Source organism: Puma concolor, chromosome B2, assembly GCF_028749965.1.
Source record: "Puma concolor isolate L17-30 chromosome B2, mPumCon1.1.hap2, whole genome shotgun sequence".
Taxonomy (NCBI): Eukaryota; Metazoa; Chordata; class Mammalia; order Carnivora; family Felidae; genus Puma; species Puma concolor.
The window spans coordinates 21,673,721-21,701,575 of NC_141671.1; the positions used below are offsets into that span (position 1 = coordinate 21,673,721).

Consider the following 27,855-nt stretch of genomic DNA (forward strand, 5'->3'; position numbering starts at 1 on the left):
AGCTGGGATTTGCACACCAGCCAGCTTGCCAGAGACCTGGCTTGTGGCCATTTCTCTGCCCTGCCTCTCTGACACAGGGGCAGAGAACTAGCTGTGTCTTCAGGTAGGAGGACATAACTTTTGGGACCCCTCCCCCTGGGGCTGGCTCACCTCCACCTGCCCCCTGGGTTAATTCCATGCAGGGAGGCATGTCCCTCATCCAAGCTCCCACTTATCAGTCCGTACATGTGTGTTGATGAAATTCTTTTTTTGTTTGTTTCTTTATTGTGAGAGAGCGTGCACAGGCAGGGGGAGGGGCAGAGAGAGGGAAAGAGAGAATCCCAAACAGGCTCTGCACGCTGAGGCTGGAGGCTGACATGGGGCTGGAACCCACAAACTGTGAGATCATGAGCTGAGCAGAAATCAAGAATCAGACACTTAACCGACCAAGCCCCCCAGGCGCCCTGATGAAATTTTCTTTCAAACATGTGATGTTCTTTCCCCTTCTATGAGGTCGCTAACAGAGTCAAATTCCCGGAGACAGAAAATAGAAGGGTGGGTGCCAGGGGCTGGGGGAGACGTGGCACAGATGGTCGCCTGGTGGGCCAGGACCACCGACCTTGGAGTCGAGTGAGTCAAGGTCAAGTACAGACCCACGGTTTGCCAGCTGTGGCTCCTCCACTAGGGGCCAAATCAGATAACATGTGACAGAGTGACCAGCACGGACAGGTGAGTGATGAGTTCATGTGCGTCTGTTACCATGTACTCATTCTCTCCCTGGAAAACAGCGATCAGAACGTGAGGGTTCTGGCGTGGCCATTTGGATTAGTGTCCACTCAGCTCATCAAAGCCAGTTTTGCTCAGGCAGAGCCATGGGGCTGCAGTCAGAACTTAAAATCCTAAGGCTCCTCCTCCCCATCTGGGAAATGTCCCATCCCAAAGTGTCAGGGGCCCCAGCCTTTTGGTACTGGGTCCTGTGCTCCTGCCCTGCAGAGGAGAGTCTGGCCAGGCACTGACAGCGGACCTGGGTCAGGGTGAGCAGCAGGTGTCAGGGTGGGAGGGGGCACGCCCAGAGATCATGCTGGCGAGGAGGGTGCTGTTTCTCTGGGACCCACCACAGAAGGACTTGTGTGTTGGAAGGACAGGGTTGGAAGCAGCCACTTCCTAGAAATGGGGCACTTATGTGGGGTGTAAAGGATCAAGGATTTTTTTTTTTTCCATTGGCCACCTATCCTCTACCAAGGTTAATATTTCAGGATTGAAGCCTCCTCTTTTTTTATTTTTTAATTTTTTTTATCTAGTTCCAGTATAGTTAGCATAGAGTATAAGATTCTGGTGTACAATTTAGTGATTCAACACTTCCATACATCACCCAGAGCTCATCACAATAAGTACCCTCCTCAATCCCCATCACCTGTCTCCCCCATTCCCCACCCACCTCCCCTCTGGTAACCATCAGCTTGTTCTCCAGAGTCAAGAGTCTGTTTCTTGGTTTGCCTCTCTCTCTTCTTCTTCTTCTTCTTTTTAATTTTTAATGTTTATTTTTGAGAGAGAGAGAGAGAGGGCATAAGCAGGGAAGGGGGCAGAGAGAGAGGAGACAGAGAATCCGAAGCAGGCTCCAGGCTCCGAGCTGTCAGCACAGAGACCGATGCGGGGCTCAAACTCACAACCTGTGAGATAATGACCTGAGCTGAAGTCAGATGCTCAACCAACTGAGCCACCCAGGCGCTTCTGGGCGGTTTTTGTTGGACTGCTTTTGCTTTGCATTATACTCTCTAGCTCCATCCACGTCATTGCAAATGTCAAGATTTCATTCTTTTTTTAATAGCCAAATAATATTCCATTGTATATATGTATATTACCACATCTTCTCTATCCATTATCTATCAATGGACACCAGTGAAACCCTCTCTTTTAAAAGTGAATTCTGGGGCACCTGGGTGGCTCAGTTGGTTAAGCGCCCGGCTCTTGATTACAGTTCAGGTCATGATCTCACAGTTCGTGAGTTGGAGCCCCGAGCTGGAGCCCCAAATTGGGCTCTGCGTTGACAGTGTGGAGGGTACTTGGCATTCTCTCCCTCTCTCTCTCTCTGCCTCTCCCCCACTCACGCTCTTTCTCTCTTGCAAAATACATAAAAACAATAAAAAAGCTTAAAGAAATAAAGTAAAAGTGAATTCTGAAGATCTGGATGTCACAGCTAAGCCTGTATGCTCTGGCTGGTGTCTCAAAGCTTTGACTTCTCTGTAGCTAATGGATCTGACGGCTCATCCAGTCCTGTCGGCTCCCCTTGAAAATATACCGTGAACCCAACCTCTTCTCAGTGTCTCACCTCATCACTCCGTTCCAAGCTGCTGCCTGTTCTGGCCTGTGTCACTGTGACTACCTTTTGACGGCCTCCCTGTACCCACCCGCCCCATCATCCCACGGTCCACAGGCAGCCAGCAAGCCCCTCTGCCCTTTGTCGCCTGTTGCCCCTGCCCCCCTCTCATCCTACTCCAGTCTCGAGGCTTCTGCAGACCTGGCAGGCTCCCCCAAGGCCTTTCTTTCCAGGGCCCAGCCCCAGACATCTGCGTGGGTGACTTTCTTGCTGCTTGCTGTCCTGAGACATCTCCAGTCATCCTGTCCAGCCCTTCTGGCCCCCAGGCCCCCATTGCCTCCTTTCCCCTCTGGACCTGCATTCCTCTGCATCTTCCTCCCTAGAGTTTATTGTCTGCCACTGTTAAAGCCCAAGTTCCACAAGGAAAGGAATCTGTTTTGTTCCTGCCTTATTCTCCATGCTTAGTGCTGTGCCTGTCTTTTCTGTCATGCTCCCCAGGGGCGGCTCACTTGCTCTTCACACTGACCAGTGCGGTCCAAATCCCCAGTCAGGGAAATGACTCCATCCACCCTGGGGGGATGGGGTAGGGGGCTGTAAATGCGTCGATGGCCAGCAGCACCCACCCCCCACAACTGGAGAGGCTTGTCCAGTCATTACATTAGAATCATTCCCAAATTATTTGATTATCTTATTTTAATACAAGTTCAAGACCCCTTGCTGGCATTGCAGCCAGTCTCCTGGGGGCTGGTGAGAGAGGGGTGTATGTGTGGGGTCTCCCAACAGAGGGCCCTGGAAGTCTTACAGACCAGAGAGAGCACTGCACCTCTTGTCTCGCTGTGACCCGGCACTTAGCCCTGTACCACGGTGAATGCATTATAAGCACTGTCTACAGACAGCTTGCCCTGAACCCAGCTTCCCCGAGTTACTTTTTGAGTCCTGGCTTAGAAGATTCAGGACTTTACAACGACAGACCTCCCCGCCCCCGGTCCCCCTACTTGGGTTCCCCTGCACCCTTATAATGGGCAGGAGGAAAAGGCAAAGCGGACATCACAGGAGGTGCTGCCCAGAAAACACAATTCCCCTTTCGCTGTTGCTAAACCAGTACAGACGCGTCACCTCCCAGGCCGAGGGTGAAATCACTGCAAAGGCCCCTGCACGTCCTGACTTCCCACTCTCCCACCCACCCTCCCACCTGAGACAGCCCTGCACCTGCAGCCACGTACAGGTGGCTCTTCTTTTCACGTCTCTTCTTTTCAGAGAAGCCACCTGGGGGACAGAGCTGTCTTTCCTGGGTGCCCCACGCCGAAGGGGAGAAGGCACGCAGTTCCCCTGATGGCCCTGGACACCAGTGGCCTGTCCTGCACAGGCTGCGGTTTGGGGGCTGGATAAGGTGGTGGGGTGACAGCAAATCACAGGAGGGCCGTGTGACCGGCAATCTGCCATTTTTAAAATATAACATTTATTGCTCAGATGGTTTGATACAGAACAGCTTTTCTTCTCATTTTGAATTTGGAAGTATTATACAACTGAATACAAAGAGGGACACAAAGTACCAAAACCAAACTCGTGATTCTGTTCATGTGGCATAAACCGGTTTTGTACATAACATGTAGCAGCAGTTTTTAAGTTCCCTTTAGAAAAATATGAATTCTACATATTTATTATTGTTTCCTGTTTAATGCATGGGCTGAAATCACTGGGATCAACTTCCTTCTTGAAGAAAGAGAGGCTAGAAACGAGGGGGGGTTGAAGGTATGATGCATCTTTCTGAAACTGGCATCTGACTGTCACGTAGCTTCCCCCGGGACTGTTTGACAAACAGCCCCGGGTTTTATATTTTGTTTTCACAGCCAGGAGTTTCATGTAGTGATTGAATCTCAGCATTGTGTCCATAAATCAAAGAGAAAAAACAAGAGAAAAAACTTGCACCTCAAAAAACTTTTCAGAAGATCCATATATATATATATGGATATATATATATATATATATACTTTTTTTTTTTTTTTTTTTTTTTTTGTAAAAGCCCTGAGAGAAGGAGAAAGAGAATCAAACAAAATGTATAGGAACAAATTAGCTGGACATGCAAACTAAACTATGATTCACCCAGAGTTTAAACAAATCACAAATTTCACAGTTTAATATTGGGGGGGGGAGGGGCAGAACAACAAACAAATAATACATTTCTCAACCTCACTAATAAAATGTGGCAAGACCTTATTGACTACGAGGGTACAGATGGAGGCTAAATAAAGCTTTAAATCAATAGTGATTATTGCGAGCTGTGGCCCAGCAGTTCTGCCGGGCCGTTTCCTGCTACATCTCACCGCGGCGTAAAGGGTTAACTCATGGCTTCTCTCCACATGGTTGTGAGTTTTAGTGTGGAGAGTTGCAAAGAAAAACAAAACACAAGATACCCCAAATAATAACAACAAAAATAACAATAACAATCGTCATTAAAAAAAAAAAAATGGAAGGGATGCACGAACTGGTTTCAACTAAGCAAACCACACTTAGTATAAAAGTGATACAGGGGATCATTGGTTCTGATTTGTATCCATCTAAATAAAACCTCGTTCTGGGTTCATACATCCCCAACACAGTTACAAATCATATATACCTCAACCTTTTTCCTTTCACATGCAAAGACATCACTTTTCATTATCTCAAGAATATAGATCTTCCTTTGAAGTATGGGAGGTTGGATTTTGGCCACGAGAAATCGCTAAGGAAGCGGAGAGAAAAGGGTCTGTGTGTCTCTGTGTGCATGAGTGTAAGTAAAGTGTGTGTATGTGGGGGGGGGGGGCGGTGCTCAGGGCTAGGAGGGTCAAGGGTCCTGGGAGGGGTGGGGATGGGGGTCCTGCAGGGGGAAGGTGAGAGGGGCTGAGTGGTGGAGCAGCACAGGAGGCCCCTGGCAGCACAAGGCTCGGGCACCCTGGAGGTCTTGGCTGGAGGACCGGATGCTGAACACAAGCTCAGCTACAGTAGGATAGATTTCTTTTCACTGCTGGCGGCTACAGTGAGGGAATTCGATTACCTGTATGGGATGCTCATGGAAAAAAAAAAAAAAAAAAAAAAAATCCTGCCTTTTTGCACCCAGGGGTTCAGGCTATTTCAGGAGCTAGAAACAGCACATTTATCGTCAAGCACCAACCCCAAATCACAGGAAGGTAAATACAAATCTATTTTTCATCTTCAATCTTGCATGTGCAGTTTTATTACCAGTAGTAGTACTTCCTCGCTTTGAAAAATGACAGTAGCACAGGCGGGTAAGGCTTGGGCTGGGTTTGGCAGGAGGACCAGTAAGGGACAGGTCTCCTTGCTGCCTGGCTTTCTCAGAAGCCCTGGGCGCGTGCCTCCTGCTCTCCCCTCTCTGAGCTGCTCTTCGGCCGTGTGGGAGGACCGTTCACGGCCCCTGCTGGATTCTGCAGTCACGGAAAAAAGGCTTGTCTAAGTACAGTGGAAGAGCTACCACCCAGGTGTGGGGGAGGCGGGGGGCAGATGCCCACATGGGGACCCAGCAGCAGCCCAGGTCTCCCCGGACAAATATTGCCCATTTGTTTCTGCTGACTGCAGAGACCAGCAAACTGATGAACTAATAATAATAATAATAATAATATTAATAATACATATACCAAAAGGGGGAGGGAAATCAGATATATGACATCTGTGCATGTTTTCTATAGGGTAAGTTGCCAGCATAACTCTTCTCTGCAAGTTAAGAATGGATGTCTTGACATTTGAACAGTAATACCACGGCTAACGCTGAAAACACGTACAAGGTTGAAGCTAGAATCTTTCCTGGTTTGGCGTGCACCAAATTGGAAACCTTCATCGACCACATCCTGCAACACCGAGGACCCAATCACAGCTCCACCATGTAGCAAACAGAACAAGAGAAAAGGTCTATTTGAGAAAAGAATATCTTATCCATATTTCCTCTGGTAATTTACATGAAATTCACATCATTTTCTTCCAGTTATTGGCTATGGGTATCCAAGGGCGTATTTTTTTTTCTTCTGTTTCCAGCTCACAGAACATTCGTTACTATCACAGATTCGCAAGAACAAGCTCACACACACCAAATACAGAAGGTAACATTAATGCTTAAATGAAAAGGTCCTCTCCAAATAATTCATTAAAATATTTGCTTTGTTTTTCAGAAAGTCATTTTGGGAAAACACAACACCCAGGCTGACACCGAAGGACTGGTGAGTAGTTAAGGCACTCGAACTGTCCATGCTGCATCTCTCGCACGGGGATGTAAGGCTATGGCACCGGACAAGATGGCCCGCTCCTGCTCATGTCACTCTCCCTCTCACTCCCCGAAAGCTGAAGGGCACTGAGAAAACCTCATGAAACATAGATTCAGGACACTTTGCTCTGCTGGCTTTGTCTGTGTGCTGGTGGGGGGACAAGACAAGCTGTCATTCCATTCCCAGGAGTGGTGAGGCACCGTCTGCAGCCAGGAGGGGATGGGTGGGCCTCTTGCCCTGCAGCTCTGGCAGGTCTTGCACGAGGGCCGCTGGGCTCTCGGGGTCTGGGTCACCCTGAGACACCTGCTCCTTGGGGCTGCCCGCTGGAGCGGCCTTGGGGGCATTCCTGCCAGCTTCAGCCTGGCTGGTACCTGCCGTCCGGCCCCCTGCCCGCTCCTCCCTGCGGCTGGGATCCTTGGTCGAGTTGGCCAGGCTCTCCTTCCGGCTCCGGGTGACGGCCACGTGGTTGCTGGTCGGTGGAGCCGAGTCGGCCTCGTTTTCGGAGACAGGGTTGTTGCCGCTGTGGGTGGACTCACTCTCACTGTCCTCCTCGCCTCGCTCATCCTTGTCGCTGTCCTTCCCAAGCTGCTTGGCGTGCCTGGCTTTCTGGTGGACCCGCTGATGGCGAACCAGGCTGTGCTTCAGGGTGAAGGTCCGCTCGCACGTCTGACATTTGTATGGCCTTTCTCCTGGAGCAACAGGAGAAAAGAAGTCACGTCAATGGTAAGGCCACCAGTATCACCTCTCCGCCCTACACAAAAGCAGTAGCCGTGTGAGCAGGCAAAGGGGCAGCAGGTAGCAAGGGTCAGCACCCCATACTCAGGGAAACCCTCTTATTTGTCTGAATTGGCAAAATAAGGTCCTAGACATGCATGGGGCTGGCCTCAGCTTCTCTCTCCCTTTCATCCCTCAACCTAGGTTTTCCCCATAGGATGCAGGAACCAGAGTCTCAGGGTGGAAGCCTTGTGGACATCCAGACTACCCTGAGGAAAAAAAAAAAAAAAAAGAAAAACCTAGGGAAGGACAGCAGCAAGGTCCCTCCCATGGGGACAGGCACCACTTCCAAGGGTTGTGCAAGACAGGCATCTCCTAAGTCAAAGGTGCCAGATACTCTGTGTTCTGATACGGAGCAGCTGGGGCTTTCCCTCTTGCTCACAAATACTGAGCTGTGAGCACCTGAGAAAATTACCTGCCAGGAGCTCAAGAACCCCTCTCTCCCAGGAGCCAAGCATGGGAGCCCTCCGATCCCCAGAGCCCAGGCCCTGTGGACTGCAAGGCAGAGGAGTGTGCAGGGAGTATGTGTGCACCGTGGATGCAGCAGCAGGGACGGGAGGACAACCAAGACCAAGATGTGGGGCCTGGGTTTCTTCTGTGGAGGGGGTAGGTGGGATGTGTTTGCATCTTTTGGCTTTATAAGTACGTTCAGGTGTCTTCCCTTCTACCAGAACAATGGCCCCTGCTTTGGGGTTCCTACCTAGGGAGTTCCAGAAGGAGCAAGGACACGTGTGGAGCAAGGACACCCGGACATGCCTATGAAGCTCCTGTTCAATGACATCAGCTTGGCTGTCGTAGAGCCAAGTAACGAAAAACCCCTCGCTTTGTGCTTCAGCAGCCAATTTTCCACCTGAGGGCTGATGAGGAAGCCCAGGTGCCTCCCACAGAGCACCTGTCCACAGGCCACACCCCCGGTCCTTCCCAGGCTCACCACAGGTCCCCAACGCCAGCACCCACATTCTTCTAGATGATTCTGTGAGACAGGGCAGCCTTCGTCCCCTTTCTACAGATAGAAAGGCTGAGGCTCAGACGGCTGATCAAAATGCTCTCAAAAATATCACTGCTGAGGGCCCACCCTGCCGCCTCCCTGCCAGGACCCTGTATGTTCCAACTGCTAAGAGAACAGTCTGTTAAATTCCTAGTTTATAGTGCCTGTCGCGCCCAGGGGGCACACTCAGGAAACGGTCTCTGGCCATTCGGGGCAGGCGCCTCCTCCAGACCCTGACTGGCCTCCTCGCTGGAGCATGCTCCCTGCACAGGCGCGGGAAGCATCGCCTGGGCATGCCCCGCCCTTACCTGTGTGCGACCGCATGTGCCGAGTCAGGTCCTGCAGGGACCAGAACCTCTTGTTGCACACGCTGCACACCTTCTTCCTCTTGTCCGCCTTGCTAGCCACGCTTCTCGGGGAGTCGGTCTTTGGCTTCTTGTCATCGTCACTCTTCTCCGAGGGCTTCTTCTCGGCCACGCCCTCCCCGTCGGAGGCGCCCTCGGCCTCCTCGCCCTGCTTCTCCGTGGCTGGAGACACCTCTTCCGGCAGGGGCTCCTCCGAGGAGGGGTTGGTGGGCTTCTCCTCCGGCTCAGGAGCGGGCGGCACGGCGGGGACGGGCAGAGGGCCCTCGGCCCCTCCGCTCGCGCCCGAACCCTCCTCTCTGGGCTCCTCGCGGCCGTGGGCCTTCCGGTGGCGGCTCAGGGTCCCCAGGAACTTGAAGCTCTTGCCGCAGACATCGCAGGCGTGCTTCTGGTCCTGCTGGGCGGGGCCCCCGCTGCTTGCGGCGCCCCCTTCGCCCTCCGCCAGCTTGAAGCCCATCAGCCTGCTGGCAAGGTTGAGGTCCAGGCTCTTGTTGCTGACGGTATCTTCCTCCGGGCCGTCCGCGTCCTCGTCCCTCTCCTCCATGCTGTGCTGGTCCTCACGCTCCTGGCTCTCCCCGGCTCCCTGCTCCTCCCCGTCCCCGGCTGGTCCCCGCTGCCCCTCCTCTGCAGGGAGCTCCTCCTGGACCTGGATGGGCGCAGGGGCTCCCTCTGCTGCGGGCTGCTCTTTCTCCCGGGAGGTGAGGTCCAGCACTTCGCCCCCCACCGCTGGGGTCTCTGCGTCCGACTGGCTATCTGTGGGAGTGAGCACAGGGGCACAGGCTGAGGCCCAACGCCACCCAACACGCTCCTTCCAAGGGTCCCATTGTGACTCTCGGCTGGACCCACCACCCCCAGGCCCGTATACCAAGCCCAGCGAGGATACCTCTACCCCCACTCCTTGTTACCACTCATATCCCCAAAGGCCGCGGCGAACCTGGGGTTAATTGACGAAACACACGGGTTGGGGTCACAGGGCAGGCTGCCCTCGGAGCTCCGGCCCTCCCTTTCCACTGCCCCCTAGCGGTGCCAGGCACCCTTCACGGCCACACACAGGGATGCTCAGGCCCCCAGAAGGTGTGAGCAACTCAGGGCAGCACAGACAGAAGGATCGGCGAGAGAGGAGAGTTGGTGCATTCCAGAGACTCGCAGCACTAGGGAGGTTGAGGAAGCGGAGCTGTAAGTTATTTTTCCAGTGCAAAGAGATTATACAAACATGCAACATATATAGGACCACTGCCCGAACATAGTACCTGCTGAGCGACTCACAGAAAATGGCCCAAAGCATGTATTCTGTGCCATGGCACACGCGCTCCCGTTCGAAGGCTAACTCCCGGGTAGAGTTCCAAGGCAGGAGATGCATGCACACCTGGAGGCCTCCCTGGCTGCTGTGAGGACCCCACGCAGTGAGTGGAAACACTTCCTATCTCTTCATTTGTTCCCGCCTATCCACCCTCCATAGGAAAGCGAGACGTGGCAAGTCTACTGGTTTCTAATGACCTTCATAAGGGATGGCACTGGGGCAGCACCAATGACACAGAACAGACCACAGTATTTCTCACAAGCACCATCTTCTCTTCATTCAGGTTGAATACGGACTTAATGACTGCTTTATGTGCTATGACCTCGAGGCTGTCTGCTGAGACCTACTATTTAATTCTAGATCCAATTTCTTAGGGCAGGGATTCGGAAATTCCTCAATTAGGGTGACAGAGCCCTTGTTTCCTGGCTCCTAGGTCAGATGCACCTGCCTCATGATGCCGATCTCGGATCACAGTGCCTGAGCCAGCAGATTCAGGCACCTAACCTGGACCCTCACTTGAGGTGACCAGACATATCACCATGTCCACCCATGTCCATCACTGAGTCACCCACTCGATTTGCCATCAAGGCAGTCCTGGGGGCTGGGGGTGAAGGAGCTAGTCCTACCCTTGCTGTGGTCACTCCTGCCTGGGGCTTTTGGCTTATGTACAACCATCTACACGGCACTCCCACTTACGTAATTTCATTGGTTTTGTTCTGACTGCACCTTTTGGCAGCCACTGTTTATCTCAAGAGGCTTCAGAAGGAAACACATATGTGTGGTGTGGATATAAGATTTCTGTCAATAAGTGATTTTTATAAATTATCCAAAAGTTAAAAAAAATTATCCAAAAATTTAAAGAAGACTCCTGAGATATACACACCAATGTCTTAGGTCTTATTCTTAACTAAAACTGTATGCCCATTTTTGGGAATCATTTCAATGGGGAGCAGCTATTAAATGGATTTTGGTATAAGCTCTACCAAAAAAAAAAAAAAAAAAAAAGCATAGAATGCTCAGTTTCTTAAAAAAAAGCTTAATCTCTGGTTACTTCCTATTTGTCCCAGTATGTTCTAGGCAGTTTTGCTTATTATTTTTTTTCACCAAAGAACATGGGTTATTTTCAAGTTTCACTGCAGATCATATTTAAGATGATCTTGAAAAAAAAAATCATGACGACTTCTGAAACGAAACCCAAGTAAATATGCTAATATCAGATTGTTCTCATCGCCCCCCACTCCTTCCTTCCTTAGCTCATCCTGTATCTAGTGAACAAAAGGGGGCTTGACTGTGCTCTACCAAACTTCCACTAGGGGGAGTGTTTTAACAGGGCAGTCCGGTACCCTTGAAGTTCTAGCAACTCCAACTGATTTTTATTAGTGATTCCTGGCAACAGTAGACTTAGCTTCTTCTCATTTCATGGATATCCAGCTTCTAATGCCTGCCAGGTCCTATTTTGATCCCCACCTTCTTCAACTGCCTACACTTTCAAATGCAGCTAGTACAACCAGTGGCTTTTATAAGCAGTGTCACTCTGTTCTCTTGTCTCTCCCAGTCCCTCATTCATGATGCTAAATCTAAGAAAATTGCTAGCAGAAGCAGGAATCCTGCGTGCACCAGTAGATAACAAACCCACAGCTCCTGCTACAGGGAAAGTGGAGACTTTCATGTCAGTGCCACAATGAAATATCTATTGCTTCCTAGAAATTCTATGCTACTCAGCTGATGTGACCAGCTACCAGCCTAAATACCCAATCTGACTGGGCAGGGGCACAGCTGTTGAGGAAGCTGCTGTCTGTATTTCACCTGCCCAGAAGCACTTCCTGTGGTGCAGTGTGCGCTGGCACGTGGACTCCTGGACTGCTTAGGGCGGCCACTGTTAAGAACAGTGTAAAACCTTCCATGTTTCTACACTGATTTACAAAGTGACATGCATGTGCCCACAAGTATGAAGGCTCCCACAGGCATCACCCAAAAAAGAACCACGAATATCCCCCAAAGGCAAAGTGGGCTAGGGAACCTCTCTGCCACGAGAAAGTGAGTAAAGAGCTTCGGTTTAATGATCGATGTGCCCCTGAAGCCAGAACTGCCCCTTGGTAGCATTGTTAACATTCCTTTTGGTGGGGGGGGAATCTAGGGTATATGTTCCTGAAAGAACTTATGTGATTGAAAATGTCAGACTTACGTTATAAAACAAATTTAGGGACTTTAACCTAGGCATATAAACCTAGAAAACCTCTCAAGAACTTCCTTGGTCATTTCCTGCCTTTTTTTTGGTTTTGTTATGTTTTTTGTTTTTTTTAATGGTCTTTCTCCAAAGCCTCACTTTTAACTTCACGGGAGGGAGCCCCAAAAGCACCCCATACCCCCACCGTGCTCACCTGGGTTTGAAACTTTCCTTGAAATCACTCAACTCCACCTCCCTGACCCCTCTGTCCTTGCCTCTTTCTTACTATGTATGGATTGTGACCACAATTAAACCAAACATTTATTTTCTCTGGTTTCACATTACAGCTTTCAGTGAATTTTCTTTTTCCAGAGGCTTTGTCCCTTAAAGAAACCCTACACAACTTCCAGGATGGGCTGGAGGCGGGGCTCTGATGGGATGTGGAAAAACAGAACTCACAACTGCAAATTTAAAAACTACACCCACAACGTAAAATCTGGCACTGAACCAAAGCTAAGACGTGTATTTGAATTAGCTTTGTGTCTGCAGGCTCCTATAGCTGTCCAGAGGTCAGGAGATCTGGGTTCTGTGTTCCTCCAGAGGATCAAGAAGCTGAATGCAAAATGTGCATCTGGCAACTTCGAGAAACCGAGGGCTCCCCTTGACCTCCTCAATGATCCACTCCTGCCCCTCTTCTGGAACAACTGTGGGTGGAATCACATGGCTGCTTTCCTAAACCAGGCTTTGAGAAAATGTTCAGGGGCTACCAGGTGACACAGTGGCCGGCTGTTAAACATTAAGAGTGATCACCCGCAGCAAATTCCGCAAGCATCGCTGTGGGTTTCCTGGGGGCTGAACAGCGGAAATCTGGCTCATAGGGATCCAAGTTATGGCAAGGTTCCATGGGTGTCTGTATCTTTCTTTACCCCAATATCCTGGCAAGTGATGTAGAAATGGAAGCTGGAGGGAGGAGCCAGCAAGCTGGCTTATATTTTTATACCCTTAGAGGGTTTGATCTTAACCAAAGGGCCTGGCACTTCAGGGCTTGGAGGAGGTACAGGGAAAAAAGCAGAAGTTCCACATCGATTCCTCTTCCTGGAAATGCTACCCATTCAGATGTGCCCCTCTCCCCCCTGTAACTTAGGGACAGGTGGGCTGGGGAAAGGGGGACTTCCAGACAACAGAGCTCCCATCCCCACCCAAATCTGAGGGAGACAAACACAGGGCACAATTATACCCCCTGGAAAAATGCATCTTGGGGAGACCCTCTTTGGCTTTGAGCAGTGGGGAAATGTCAAGCTTTCTGGATTTGCAGGATCAAATCCATGCTGGTTACTAACCAATGGCCAACTAGCCATGTAGGTAAGTAACCTGCAGTAGCCAATTTTCTGATCTGTTTGTTTTGGGGGGTGAGAGGCACAGGACCCCAGCACTTGGAGATGATGGAATGTAGTGAATAGAGGACAGGAGTAAATACAGAAGCTGTAAGGGAAAAAAAACAAAAAGGTGGCAGGAGACGCACTGAGCAGCCGTTAATTGCTCTGTAGGGGCTGGAGGAAGGAAGCACATATCAGCACATGAGAATAATACCCGGATTCAGGTCAAGCAGAGATGTGATTAAAGAAAGGACATGCAGAGTGCTTTTTCAAACAAGACAAAAGTTTTTTTTTTTTTTTTTACTGGGAAGAGAGTTATTGAAGAGAAAAACACCCCCACCCCACGCACCCCTCCCCGTTGAGGGCTGGGCATCACTACTTCCTGAAACACCCTGACATCTGAGTGAGCCCATCTCTGCTCTGGAGGATGCGGCGGAGGCTGGGGTTTGAGAAAACACCACCCCGCGCCAGTAAGGTTTCATATCCCTTTTAGACGGGATACTACCAAGAGCTAGAACTGTACCCCCAACCTCACACCCCACTTCCAGAGGGACCTGACAGCAGGAACAGACGTGTCCGCTGGTGGAGGAGGGCGGAGGGTGAGGGGACAGATCTTCCCTAGTGGCTCAGAAAAGCGATCTGGGGGCATGGTCAGTGTTTCCCCAGTCCCCATCCTGCTGCATTTCCCAGTCCTCGGCAGGGCCCACGTCTACGGCAACTGCCGAGTCCTACAGAGAAATGAGGAAGGCAGCCTGCCACACACGTGCGAGGCTGGCCAGCGGGGCTCTCCGAGCTGCCCTCCTCTGTCCCTCTCCTCCGCTCCGTCACCCGGAAGCACTACCTGTGCTATCATGGGGTCCAACATCACTCTCTTTTGACTGGGGGATAAGCCCGTTTCTTCTCAGGGAACAGTTGGTAACTCCGTGTTTGCGCAATTGGTGGCGTTCACAGTTAGATTTGGTAGAAAAGAAGGCATCGCATTTTTGACAAGGGAAGGGTTTCTGACCTGAAGCAGGAAAAAAAATATATATTTATCTGGCTTTCTACTGTAATGAAAAAGAAAAGTTGCTTTCCATTCATTCTTCTGGGGTAACTGGCATTTGTCCCCCCGCCCCCCACCCTCCACCCCTTCCTTTAAACACACACACACACACACACACACACACACACACACACACACACACACACACTTAAAAAAATACTGATACCACATCAACAACTCAAATGGGATCTTCCCTTGAGTGAAATGGAATGAAGGTTTTGTCTTCAAAATACTAGAAGTTAACAACGAAACCAAGATGTTTAAAGTAAAACAGCAGCATTACAATCGAAAATCTTAAGAAACACAACAACCAGAAAGAGTGAGTGAGTGAAGGGATTTTAGAGCAGAGCCAGGAAACACCTAGAGTCTGTCACAAGGAGAAGCCACCTCTTGGTAAGGGCTGATATGGCAAATACTACAGACGCTGGCGGGTCAAACTGGAACCTTGGGCCCCTGGACGTGTCTTTGGGAGCCGCTCCTGGCTTCCTGGTCTAGCTGGGTGTGGCCTGCCCACAGTAGACTGGAGGCAGGGAAAGGGGCTGAGACAGTCCTACAGTGACCTCTGCCCAAGCTCACTGTGGTCCTAGCGGGCAAGGCAGAGGAGGTCCGTTCCTTGCATTAAAGGGTCTTTGTTCCCCCTGCTGGAGTACACAGTGACCAACAAATAACTGAGTCTGTGTTAGGAGATCAGCTGCTCCAGGCCTGCCTGGCTGCCTGTGAAGAGAAGTGGCTGAGTGGGCCCTCTGCACCCCCACTCCACACTGGGGTAACTCCTGAGACAAAAGTAACCTGATATGCTTTGCTGGTCTTATCCTTCCACTTCAATTCCTTTTGTACTGTAAACACAATACTTCAACATGTGGACCAGGCTCTTCTGCAACGTGTCCTGGGTGCGTGTGGATGGATGTGTGGAGAAAGCAAGGGTAAGGAGGATGGCGAGCAGGAAGGGGACAAGGGAAGGGATTAGGTGAGCTTCAGGAGAGAGAAGGCAGTGGTAAATCATTTACTCTATCGCTGGCTTCTTCTGCTTTCCCCCACAATTGCTAAGGTCCTGGTGTCTGATTCTACAAGAGAACAGGTTTTGTGTACTAACAAACACCACTTCAGAGCTGCAGCCTGGCATGTTTGCCTTGTAACCTTGGGACTGCCACAATCAAATGCACATGTCAAAAACTGGCAGCAAAGTTAACCAGCACAACCCCCTCAAAACACCAATCATAGAGGCCCTTCAACCTCCCGGTTACTATCAACGGATGCCCAAACCAGTGCAGGTGACAGGCCTGGGCACTCACTGTGAGCGGAACGCATGGGCCTGGCGCCTGGGATTATTTAGCACAAGGGGATGGGGGAATTAGCACTGCGCACCACACAACTCCAGGGGGAGCTGTTCACACAGAGCATGCTGGTGTGCAACCCCACACAGCCAGAATCGCTGCCCTGCCAAGTTCTAGCACCAGCAGCAATCCAAGAAAGGGGACGTCCCTTCCCTCCTGAGCTGCAAAATTCAGCTTCAGAATCACTAGTGCAGCTTTTTAAGAATGCAGATGCCTGGAACAATCAAAGACCACGGAAGGAGAAACGCACAGATCTGACATGTGTGCTTTTAAGGAACTCACATGGGACCTATAGGATAAAAAAGTGGAGAACCCACTGACCCCTTGAAAGCTTCCCTCCACATAGCCCAGTGGGTGTTTCTGCTAAGTCGTAAAAATGACAAAAATGAAAAACAAAAACAACTCGCCTTTACATGTAGTTTTTTTTTTTTTTTTTTTATGGTGCAAGCTTCACGTTATTCTTGCTTTTCACTAAAAACTGAATAGAATCTTTAACAACTGTTAAAGTTTTAAGTAACAACTTTAACAACTGTCACTGTTTTAAGTAAGAAAAATACTTGAAATGTTTTATTATCGAAGGCGACATCATGGCTTCTCTGAGGCCAGGCAGTGAGAGAGAGAATTAGCGGAGAGCAAAACAAGTCAGAAGCTATGAGGATGAACTAGGTAATTCTCAATTCGAAATAAAACAATCGGCTGCTTGCTTCTTCCCATGACAAGATTTCCTCTGGCATTTTCCACACTGGTAAATGCTTCACTTTTACAGCTGGGTTTGGACAGCCAGGTTCATGCCCCATGATGAAGATTAATACACTAAATTCAGACAACGGCCCAAAGATTTCGGAGTACTGTATTGGGTTATGAAGAGTCTCAAAGTGACAACAGGAATCTTTAAAGATTTATCTCTCTCTGCATAAGCCTTACATTCATTTGCTCATTCACTCTCTCGTTTATTTTTACTGCTGTATAACTGACACACGCAAGCCTTACATTTTTAAATAGTAGTGTGCTCTCTCTGATTGCATGGACAGAGAAAAACATGAACACTTCCAATATTTTTTCATCAGATAGGTTTCCCCAAAACTTGTTGATGGGCAATTTACACGGAAAAGTATCAAATGATGTCACTTACTTGGTTAGCTGCCACAAATTACTGCTTTAGCAGAGGTGTTTCTAAATGTACCTGTGACCACAAGAAGTTATCTTTGCACCAAAGACTCACCACCTCCCTCCACCTCCAGCAGAGCCATAAAAACCATCAGCTAGCCAGCGTCATGCTCTACTCTCAGAGAGCAGTCAGGAAAAGGGGGAAACCGTGTACTACGTGATGCTATCTGGCCTGCTGGGGCCATCAGGAGCAGAAGAATGAAGAGTGAGAGTAAGTTTGAGAACTCAGCTTCATACCCTCAGACTTCTTTCCATTGCCCTCCACCCTCGTGGGGAAAGCTTCTTTCTGTATTTGACAGAAGGCTGGCTGGGCAAAAATGGTCAAGGCCGCCACTTTAAGAAAGTGAAAAGTAGCCAGCGTCACTGGTGTCCAAGGCACTTTCCACGCTGAGCTTTGCCCATCCTACTGGTTTCAAACTCAGTTGCCCGTGAGCAGCTGGTAGCACAGGTGAGGGTGGAGGGCCTCAGGTCGGCAAAGAAGAGGCGCTAGAATCAACTGCAAGAATCCCAAAATGTCAGAGCTTGGTGGGGGGAGGAGGGAGTTTCAGTCATCCCAGGGTCCTGACTCCTTCATTTTGGGAGAAAAGGGACTGAAAGGGCAGGAAGACGGGGATGAGCAGAAACGGGCCAGCTGCATTTTCTGGTACTCTCTCGGCCTGTGGCCTAAATGAAGGGGAAAAGGAAGGGACAGTGGACTGTCCTCTCCCCAAGAGGCAACACTCTTCAGGCAGATAAGGCAAGGAACCAGGAACCATCCCTGCTCACCAGCACACAGGCTAGGAAAACAGTGCAAGGAAGGAACTTGGCTGTGCATGGAGAGCTCACCAGGGCAGATAAAACAGGATGGCAGATGCCAGCTTCCTTCTGAGACACAATCCCTAGAACCCGAGCCCTGTGCCCCTTGCCTGAGCCACAGCGAGCCCCACTGGACACAAAACATCTGGTCTACCTAATGCTGCCCATCTAGGAGACAACTTACTGGCGTTATGATCGTTCTGTGTGTTTGCCAAGAGGTCACGAGGAGGTGGACTCTTGAGACACATACGTGGTTTTGCTTAAAGGCGATGTAAACCCAGACACTGCTCAAAGCTAGATTTCAACACTTAAAAAAAAGGCTTCTTTGCTGTATAACACTTTTGTTTACAGGGCCATTTCAGAACCGAGTTTAGTTTCTGTGCTCATACATATGTGCCTCAGTTTTATTCCCAAGTTTCCGGAGGGAGCATGTCACAGAAAGCTAGGGAGCCAAGGCACAGGCAGCTGGGGGATTCTTCAATAGCTGAGCGTCTACCAGGAAAACACCAGTCTGTGGGAAGAGTGGGTGGGTCAGATGATTTCCCAGGCTCTGTCCAGCTGTGACACTCGATGAATGGAAAACGTTCTAACACAACACCAGACACAACACCCAAGTGCTCTATAAAATTATTTAACAGAGGTGATGCTGAGACTGTCAATGGAAGCTGAAGCAAGTAAAACAGCAAAGGAAATTAACAGAGCCCAGTGGGCGTCAGCTTTATACAGTGTCTGTGTGTGTGGCTAGTACTATCCTGAGGTCATTCAGTCTGATTACTAGGATCCTGGTCCATATCTCTGTTCACCTTATCTCCAGCCCCTTGCCAGCCTTCTGCCCTGGTACATGTCAGGATATGTCATGAAGGCAGAAGCAGGCATGCCCTATACACCTGCCAACAGAGAACCAGCAGCCACATACCTCGATTGTGGGGCAGCTGCAGGGAACTTGACCCTGGCTTTGAACTCGAGCTCTAAGACCACAGGCAAGTTACTCAGCCTCTCTAAGCCTTCATTTCCTCGCTTCAAGATGTGGACAACATCGCCCTCATGGGATGGTCAGGAGGACTAGCTCTGGAATGTTTCTCGACCAACCCCGAGTGCTCCCCTCAAGTTAAGGCCAGCAACCCTCACTAGAAGGACATGGGATGGTCACGTGGTACGACAGGAGGTCATGGATGGGGCTCCAACAGACACAGCTGCCAAGGGTCTAGTAACTGGAGAAGTGGCAGAACATGTTTATATTTATGTCTACCCCACCCTACTCCATCATAAACAAGCCTCCCATCATCCTTGCTGCTTCCAGATGCTACCAGACTTTACACCAACTAGGACATTTTGGCATTCGAAAGCCAGACAATTGAAATGACTGCTTTCACAAGTGGGAACTCAGATGAGGCATCTGTGAGATGTGGGCACAATTCTTGAAAGGAAATGCCAGCTGCTCCAGTTCTATTAGGAAGACTGGTGGTTCACTGGGAAGGGCGGAGGGGACGGCATCAGGGGAGTGTAGAGGAGGTGGCATGGACATGCATTGTGAGATCCAGCCACCTGCTTTCTGGAAAGTGGTAGCAAAAACACGCACTTCTCCAAAGGCTATGCAGGTGACAAACAAGTGTCACCCAAAAAGAGTAGCAAGAGACCTCTGCGTGGGGCACCTCCTGTTCAAGATGCATCTTCTTTTCGGTCTTAGAACTGTTACTCTGTCAGGCTTCAATGATCTCAAAGGAAAAGAAAATGGCAGCCTGAGAAGGCAGCACACACTTTAGAAATCTAGAAGTTCTGGTTCCTGTTACATATTTGAGTCCTCCATGGGCAGGTACTCCTGGTTTGCTGTCCCCGGAGTCCTGGGTTTGAGCCCCCGTCCCTCACCCGAGAGAAAGGATGCATCTATGTGGCAACCAGCCTCAGAGAGACTTGCTCTCCCCTCCCTCATGACTAGCCATGCCAGCCATGGGCGTCTCTGAGGTTTCTGTGACAATCAACCTTTTGGAATGAAGCCTTTCCCACCTGAGTACAGAGCGTGGCTCACACATAGTTCCCCACTACCTTCCCCTCACCACCATAAGCCTTGTAACTGACTGGGGTTGTCAGATCTAGCAACCAAAAACAGTTAAATTGAATTTCCAATAAATGACAAATCAGTTTTTAGTCTATCCCCAATGTTGCATATTTAAGCTATGCTAAAAGTTATCTGCTTTTTATCTGAAATTTATGTTTACCTAGCACCCAGTATTTTATCTGGCAATCCTGTATTATGCAATTCTTTATTTGGTTTTAGGTCCCACCATTAGTATTTGGGTGGTAATCTCCAAAAAGTTAAGGATCTCACCCAATTTACCTCTACTTCGATGACATAAACCATGTATAAATATTCAGTAAATCAGGATTAAGACAAGAGCGAATAGTCATGTGACTATTAGAAGTACCTGGTATAAAATTACTTAAAATGTATCCTTTCAGGGGCCCTTGGGTGGCGTCTGTTAAGTCAGTTAAGCCGCTGACTCTTGTTTTGGCTCACGACATGATCTTGTGGTTTCGTGAGTTCAAGACCCAAGTCCGGCTCTGTGCTGGCAGCACAGAGCCTGCTTGGGACTATCTCTGCTCCTCCCCCACTCACAGTGTCTCTATCTCTCCCAAAATAAATAAACTTAAAAAAAATGTATCCTCTTAAATAAGCTTTTTAAAAGTCAACATATAGAAACTAACATTTGAAAAACACTTTGGGATATATCTTTTTGGCAATATGAAGTCTGCAATATTCCCTTTAAGAATATATGGAGTCCAAACAACTTCACAGAATGTTCAAAGTCTTAAAATGTTGAGGAATCTGGGACGGACTTTCTCCTGCCAAAGCACCAATACCTCAATACCGAGTTCCACTTCTCCCTAGCTGCCTCCTGTGGGGAACCAAGTGATCTTGCTACATCCTCCTGAAGGGCCGAGGCAGATGCAAGTGAATGATCCAATGGGCCCAGGACCATTTTCACCCCCCAAACACCGATATTCAACACTGCCTTCACCAGCAGCTCCTCAAAGGCCGAGACACTAGGAATAGGTTATTGTGGTTACAAGGGCACAGGGGGAAAACCCGTTGGCATCACCAGGCAAGCCCCCTGCTTCAGAGACTGAGGCTGAAGAGAAGCTAGAAATGGGGCCATGGGAAAAGGGTCCCACGCTTTTGACCCCGCCTCCTGTTCTCCCCATCCCTGGGGCCGGCCAGGCCATAACCTCCCTTCTGGGAAGTAGCACTCGGGGCCTGGTGGGCCCTCTTACCAGTGTGTGTGAGCATGTGCCTCTGGAGGGAGCTGGCCCAGGGGAAGACCCGGGGGCAGTGGGGACAGTTGATCTTCTGCAGGCAGTTGGCGTAGGAATTCCGCTTCACCCTCAGCAGCTTGTCTTCGGGGGGGCTGCCCTGCTCCTCGTCACTGGGCCCATTGTGGTCGGCGGGGGCTCCGGCCACCTCATCCTGAGCGTCGTCCTCTGCGCTCTGTAGAAACGGACTGAACTTGTTGGTGTCTGTAGTGGCCAGCATCTTTTCAATGCTGGCAAACTCCCCACTGGAGTCCAGGTCCACCCCGCCGCTGCCGGAGCGGGGCCGGCTCCTCACCCCCTTTTTCCGGCCCCTCTTCTTGGACAAACCCACCGGCCCCTGCTCGGTGGGGGAGGCTGCTTCTGGGCTGTTGGCAGGAGGCGACGGGTCGCTGGATTCTTTTGGGCTGGTGGTGTTGGTGGGGGCGGTGGCGGCTCTGGGGACAGGACTTCCTAACCCGTCAGGAGCCGCGCTATTGCTGCTAGTGCTCGCGGGTCCCGGCTCTGTCACCTTAGCTTTCAGCAAGGTGGGGGCCGAGGACACAGATGAGATGATCTGGGCGATGGAAGCCAGTGGGGGCAGCTCCTCCGTCACGGGGGGCTTTGGCAAGAGCAGAGGGGGCTTGGGGCGCAGCGGCCGCAACAGTGCCGGGCTGCTGAGGAGAGTGGAATTGCCCAAGATGGGGGAGCTGCTGACCAGAGCTGAGGAGTAGATGGGGACAGCAAGCTGAACGGAGCCCTGCAGGGGCTGAGCATGCGCTTCCAGAGTGGTGGCTGCGGAGGCCGGAGCTGCAGGGGCCACGGGTTTTTCCAGGATCCCGCTGGGCCCCAAAGTCACTGGCAGGGTAGGGCACGGTGGAGGACCAGGAGAGGGCCGCTCACCGCTCCCTGGTTCCTGCTCAGGCTTCTTGACTTCGGCAGGAGCAGCCGTATCCTTGTCTCCTTTCCTGAAGTTCTTGGGGATGGACAGGTCGATGGGCTCCATGGAGCAGTCGTAGGGGGCTGAGGAGGTGGGGCTCAGGAAAAAGGCGGCATTCTCCTGCTTCACCTGGACCAGGGCCAGGCCCTTCTGGGAAAAGTCCAGGGGCTCGTTGAAATCCACTGCAAAGTTGCTGGCGGGCTCCAACTTGACTGAGACATGGGGAGGCAGAGGCTGGGAGGCGCCCCCGTGGAGAAAGCCGTTCTGGGGCTCCAGGAAGGTGGCCAGCGGTTTTCGTTCGCCAAAGGTCCCGCCACTGTCCTCGATCCTCCCCGAGGCCTCGACGGGTGCCTCGGCCGGGCTCAGGCCGTCGGCCGCCAGGACGTAGCTCTCGATGTCGTGCTCGGGCACGTGCAGGTGCTGCTTCAGGATGTGGTGGATGCAGTTGCGCTTGGCGGAGAAGGCGGCGCTGCACTCCTTGCACTCGAAGGGCTTGCGGCCCTTGGGGCAGCCGCCCAGACCGCGGCCGCAGTGCGTGCGCATGTGAACGCGCAGCGCGCGGTAGTGCTTCAGGTCCTCGCCGCACAGCCGGCACACCGTGTCTGGGGAGCAGAAGGCGTCCACCATCTCGGCGGCGCTGCTGGTCACGTACTCGATGTTCTTCTCGATGTCCTTGCGGGTGGCCTTGAGGTGCTTCTTGCGCAGGTGCCGCTCGCAGTTGGCCTTGACGGTGAAGGGGTAGTGGCAGATCTTGCAGATGTAGGGCCGTTCACCGCTGTGCGTCCGCAGGTGGCGGATGAGCGCGGCCTTGTCGGCGGCGATGTAGTCGCAGATGTTGCACTGATATGGTGAGATGCCCAGGTGGGAGCGCACGTGGGCGCGCAGCACCCCCGAGAAGGCGAACACCTGGTTGCAGAAGCGGCAGGGGTAGAGCACCTTGCGCATGGCCGGCGTCTTCTTGCTGCCGGGCCCCGTCATGATGGCCTTGAGGTCACCCTCCGTTATCTCCTGCTTGATCTTGGCCTCCATGCTCAGGGGCAGCAGGGCCTCGATGATGCTGTCTTGCTCCAGCTGGGTCTTCATCTCGGCCTGGCCGGGGAGCTCCATCCGCGGCTGCTGCAGGAAGAGCTGCGTGGCCGTGTCTGGCTGGGCTCCGGCCTGGGACTGCAGCAGGTGGGCGTTGGGGACCGCCTCCACGGGGGCTTTGAGGAGCTTCAGGGGCGGTGGGGGGAGGCTGGGGCTGATGCAGCCCGGGGAGGCCTGCTGGGCATTGAGGAGAGGGGGTGGTGTGGAGGTGGCCACCACCGTCCGTGGGGTGACCAGGGGCTTTGGCTTCAGAGGGGGCATATGTTTGAAAATGGCCTGCAGAGGGGCAGCAGGGGCCTTGGAGAGAGGCGGAAGACTGATCTGAGGGGGGGCGGAGGCCGCCATCTTCAGAATCTGCTGGATGTCAGCCAGCTCGATGGCGGACTCGCCGGAGATGGGCTTGACCACAATACTACTGTCGGGCTGGATGATGAAGCCCTTCTGGAAGGGCTGCAGGGACAGGTGCTTCATGCTCTCCTTGGTAGCCGGGAGGACCGTGAGAGAGCCGCCCAGGGAAGCAGCTTCGAAAGGAGACAGACTCAGCATGTTGGTGCAGCCGGGGTCCTGAGGTAGCTGACACCTGAGTGTCTGGAGCTGTATTGCTTGGTTGTCATCCGGCAGGGGCTCCTCAGCGGGGGCAGGCCTGACGTCTTTGGTGTGCTGCAGGCCCAGCAAGGCCAGGAAGACCTTCTGGTCCAGGGCGTCACCAGGCAGGGTCTTGGCCTGCAGCCTGTCCCGTCCCTGGTCCGTGGCGACGTGGGTCTGCTTGTGCAGGGTGAGCGAGGAGAGCATGGGGAATGCTTTGTCACATGTGTCGCAGACAAAACGGTGCTGTTCGCTGATGCACCTTCGTAGGTTTGTTTCACACCAGGCCTGCGTGGAAGGCGGGTTGGCAAAAGCAAGGGAATAAGGAGGATTTAAAAATAATCACTACCCCGAGATGCAGAAAGTATCTGTTATATAGCTGCCCCAGTACCCAGCCTCTCTCTGTACTATCTAAGGAGTTGGCCTCCCCCTGCTTGCTAATTCCTGTCCCTACGCTGAATAAGGAAGACCACAAAGCACCTTAAACATCATATTGCTTGACAAATGACATCAATCCCTGGAGTATCTCAGAGAAGCAATGAAATACAGTTAAGTAATAATAACACGAGGGGCACTGCCTGGGAAGGGGCCTGAGGCTGTGCCATCTGCGGGGAGGGTTATGTGGGTGTATATGCGTGGGCGTATACACGTGGGTGTATACATATGGAATAACCCATTACCCTCGAGGCTTCTGTGCCTTAAGAGTTTCACTGTTGACATCCTCGATCTCAATTTTTAAAATTGAAAAAAAAAAAAGTTTCAAAGTAGTTTTCAGTAGGCAGGGAACAAATATGGTTCAGGTTAATAATGACCCAAAACATTTTTAATAGAAAGTACCACACTGGAAATATTTACCTGTAATGTGGATATTAAAGAAATATTTAAGAAAACAAATTCAGTTCAGATAGAGGTGGGAGTGGGGGTGGTGAGCACTTCACAACTTTAAATCCAAACGCCCAAGAATGGGCAAAAGGCATCGGTGAGCTAGACTCTTACACAAGGTGGTAAGAAATTCAACACAAGATTAAAACCCAACTATCCTTTCTCAACAACCCAATGGAGACTGAAAGGGTCAAGCTGAATTGCAAGAGAAAACGTTGTTACAAAAAGGACAAAACCCAAGGGACAACATTTTACGGAAGGGAGACCTCAGGGTAAGGAGGTATAGTCCAACCACGCGGCCCAGGGAGGTGGCTGCTGGTTCCGCAGGCTGACCAAAATACCTGAGAAATTCGAGGAAACTTCCTACAGGAGAAGTCAGTGAATCCTAAGTCATGGAAGCCAGCAGGAATGGAAGGGTTGTTCTGTATGAAAGGCCTTCCCATGGCGTCCCTGGGAAGCTGTTTGTGGACAAGCGCGTTGTGGCGTAGCAATCCTCGATGTGTTCGAAAGGTGACACAGCAAATGTCACATCTGGGAGAAAAAAGGGATAGGATATGAGGAGGCGGCCCAATCAGAGTTGCCACTTATCCAGGAGCCTATTATATTTGTTGTTGCTTCATTTCAATTGAAATAAAAATGGTATAATCTCGAGAAGCCAGTCTGCTCACGGTTAACACCAAGAAAAACGCTTCCTTTAAAAAAGTATTTTATCAACTTCTGGATATCCAAGCTTTGTAGACAGAACAGGTGTGTCCATTAAGACAGCTGGGAACCTGAAGCCACTGTGCTTACTTCTGCTTACCTCAATTATGTGGCATAAAGCGATCATTTCCAAGGTTTTCTCCCTCCCTCGGCTCAGTGGATTTTAGTGATCATAAATGTTTACAAGCCAAATAGCATAAGTTTACACTGAACCGAGAGCAATCACGATGGCATCCCTGGTCTCTGATCGGGACGAAATGATAATCAAATTCTCCAACTGAATTAGTAGTCCAAGCCAGTGACTGTGTTCAATTCTGATATTACCATCGTTATCTGAAAAATAACTGTAGCTCCCACAGTAAGCAGGCACCACGACTGTGGCAGGCAGGTGGATATCCGGACTTCCATCTTACAGATAAAAACACGGAGGCTCAAAACATTAAGTGACATGGCCAAGGTCACACAGCCAGTATGAAGCAAAGACAAAATATGAGCCTCCTTCACCCTCCCGCCCACACCTGTTATGATGTCTCCTTTTCCTTGAAAGACCCCCACAGATGCAGTCCATCTAAAGATCAGCACCCCCAACTTCAGAGGTGACCTCCACCTTCAATGTCCTGGGCCACACAGACGTGAAACACACACATTTTATAATGCTTCCTCCACTCTTCATACCAGCGTCACCTTCTGGGTCTTCACTCAGAACCACCCTAACAACTATCCTATCATCGGGGTGTTCTCAACATCCCCTAGACTGGCCCTCAATACGGTAGCCATGCAAGCCATGTGGGGCTGTTTAAGTGAATTAAAATTTCCTCAGTGACATCAGGCAGTGCAGTGCAGACCTGACCTGCTGCTATGTTTCCATGACCGCAGAAAGTTCTGTTGGACAGTGCTGTGTGCCTAGCACCTTTCCAAGTATTTGCACATACACATGCCTTTGCCACTTACGAAACCCCTAAGGCAGGTCCCACGAGTGCTTTACAGAGAAAGAACCTGGGTCTCAGAGGGGTAGGGCGACCTGCTGGAGTCTGCATCTGGACTACATGCACCTTAATGGAAAACTTTTTTTTTTGCTTTGAGATTCTTCTCTGGAAATAGATAACGAAATGACCCGCGAGGCAGCAGAGTTCACCGTCCTCTCACGCTGAAAGAAGTGCCAAGTATGTGCGACTCTGCTATCCTTATCGCGCGGTGGCAGGCCCCAGCAAGCGAGGTCCTGCTGTGCGTCCACCTCTCCTATCTCCGCTGCTACCTCGGCCGCGTCTCACCATCAAGACTCCTGTCATCATTCAATTAAATTTAGAATGCTGGGTTCCCATGAGCCACTCAAAACACAAAGCTCCTTCTGGGGGAACGGTGCTGAGGTCACCAACCGTGAGACGCTCTAGGGCCCCCACAGTACGGCTACGTCTCCCTCCCTGGCCATCCCTTGCACGCAGCCCACGTTCCGGGGGGATGGCCCCCCAACCACAGGGAACCCTGCCCAAAACACTCAGAGTGCTAAGTCCTAGGCTGTGAGAAAGTTAAGCAGGGAAGCAGTGTGTCTGTGGCTCCTCAGGCGAGGCTCTCCTTCTGTCCAGAACACGCTCAAGTTCCAAGCTGCATGTGTGGAGGGGCCGTGACCTCGATGCCCCATGGCAACTCTGTCCTTTCCTGTTGCTCTGGAAACGTTTTTCTCTTCTATGGAAACGTTTTTCTCTTCTATCATGGGGACTTCAGTCCCCCCAGACCCAAGTTCAATTGCACACTCCTCGTAGTCCCCAACCCATCCCCATGCCAGCAGTCAGCTGAACACTCTGTACTGACCTGAAGGGACGAGAGAAATGCCTGAATTCAGGAAATTTAGCGCTGATCAGATACATATGATAGTAAGAAATCCCTGTTACTTTTTGAAGTTGTGACAATATTTTGGTTACGTCTTTTTTTTTAAACATCCCTTTCCTTTAGAGGTAATGTAATGAAATACTGTTATGTGAAATGTGATGCCTGGGATTTGTTTTGAAATGATCTGGGATGGGGGAAGAGGCGAAACACGATGGGCTGATGGGCCGTGAGTTGGTAATTCCTGAAAATGGGGGGAGGGTGCGTGAGAGGGTCATGACACTGTGCTCTCTACTTGTGCATATGTTTGAAATGTTCCTGATACACTTAAAAGAGAGAAACATCTAATTACAAATGGCTAATGAGAGCGGGCTGACTTGTGGCCTCTTTTTCTGAGCTTCAGAAATGTCCACAGCATTGTGGTAGATGCGTGTGGGGATTTTAATTTATAAACCCCAGAAGAGAGGTCTTTATGCTGAGTCTCACTGTAGCACAGGTGAAGGGAAGGAACCCATTTCCCCAACAAACCTACGGGACAATCAGAGCTTCTGGAAAAAAAGGTGGAGGCGCCGAGCCCAGGGCTCAGGAAGGCTCCATGGTGTGAGATTTATGCACAGGCAGAGTGAGCCACACTCGGTGGGCTGGGCAGTCGAGCCCATGGCCTCATCTGGCTTGGCCTCTTATGAACCAGAGATGG

At 50.9% G+C, this 27,855-nt stretch overlaps 1 protein-coding gene and 1 long non-coding RNA gene across 7 annotated transcripts in view; one reads left to right on the plus strand and one right to left on the minus strand.

Annotated features, from left to right (window-relative positions):
- Nucleotides 1–3,733: 3,733 nt before the first annotated feature.
- The window catches only part of RREB1 (ras responsive element binding protein 1), a 183,244-nt gene continuing 159,122 nt past the window's right edge, over nt 3,734–27,855 (minus strand). For 5 of the 6 annotated variants that reach the window (XM_086706350.1, XM_086706351.1, XM_086706347.1 and 2 more), the window contains 5 exons: nt 24,974–25,163; nt 21,125–24,038; nt 14,358–14,522; nt 8,620–9,426; nt 3,734–7,238 (listed from right to left, as the gene is read on the minus strand). In XM_086706350.1, the coding sequence (XP_086562476.1) occupies nt 6,721–7,238; nt 8,620–9,426; nt 14,358–14,522; nt 21,125–24,038; nt 24,974–25,163 (4,594 nt within the window). In that variant the 3' untranslated portion in view covers nt 3,734–6,720. The remainder of the gene's footprint in view (nt 7,239–8,619; nt 9,427–14,357; nt 14,523–21,124; nt 24,039–24,973; nt 25,164–27,855) is intronic. The other variant, XM_086706352.1, reaches the window with a different exon arrangement.
- On the plus strand, nt 6,076–27,741 carry LOC112853683 (uncharacterized). Its single transcript, XR_015251083.1, has 3 exons — nt 6,076–6,197; nt 6,457–6,504; nt 26,418–27,741. It is a non-coding gene; the product is annotated as an uncharacterized LOC112853683 (long non-coding RNA).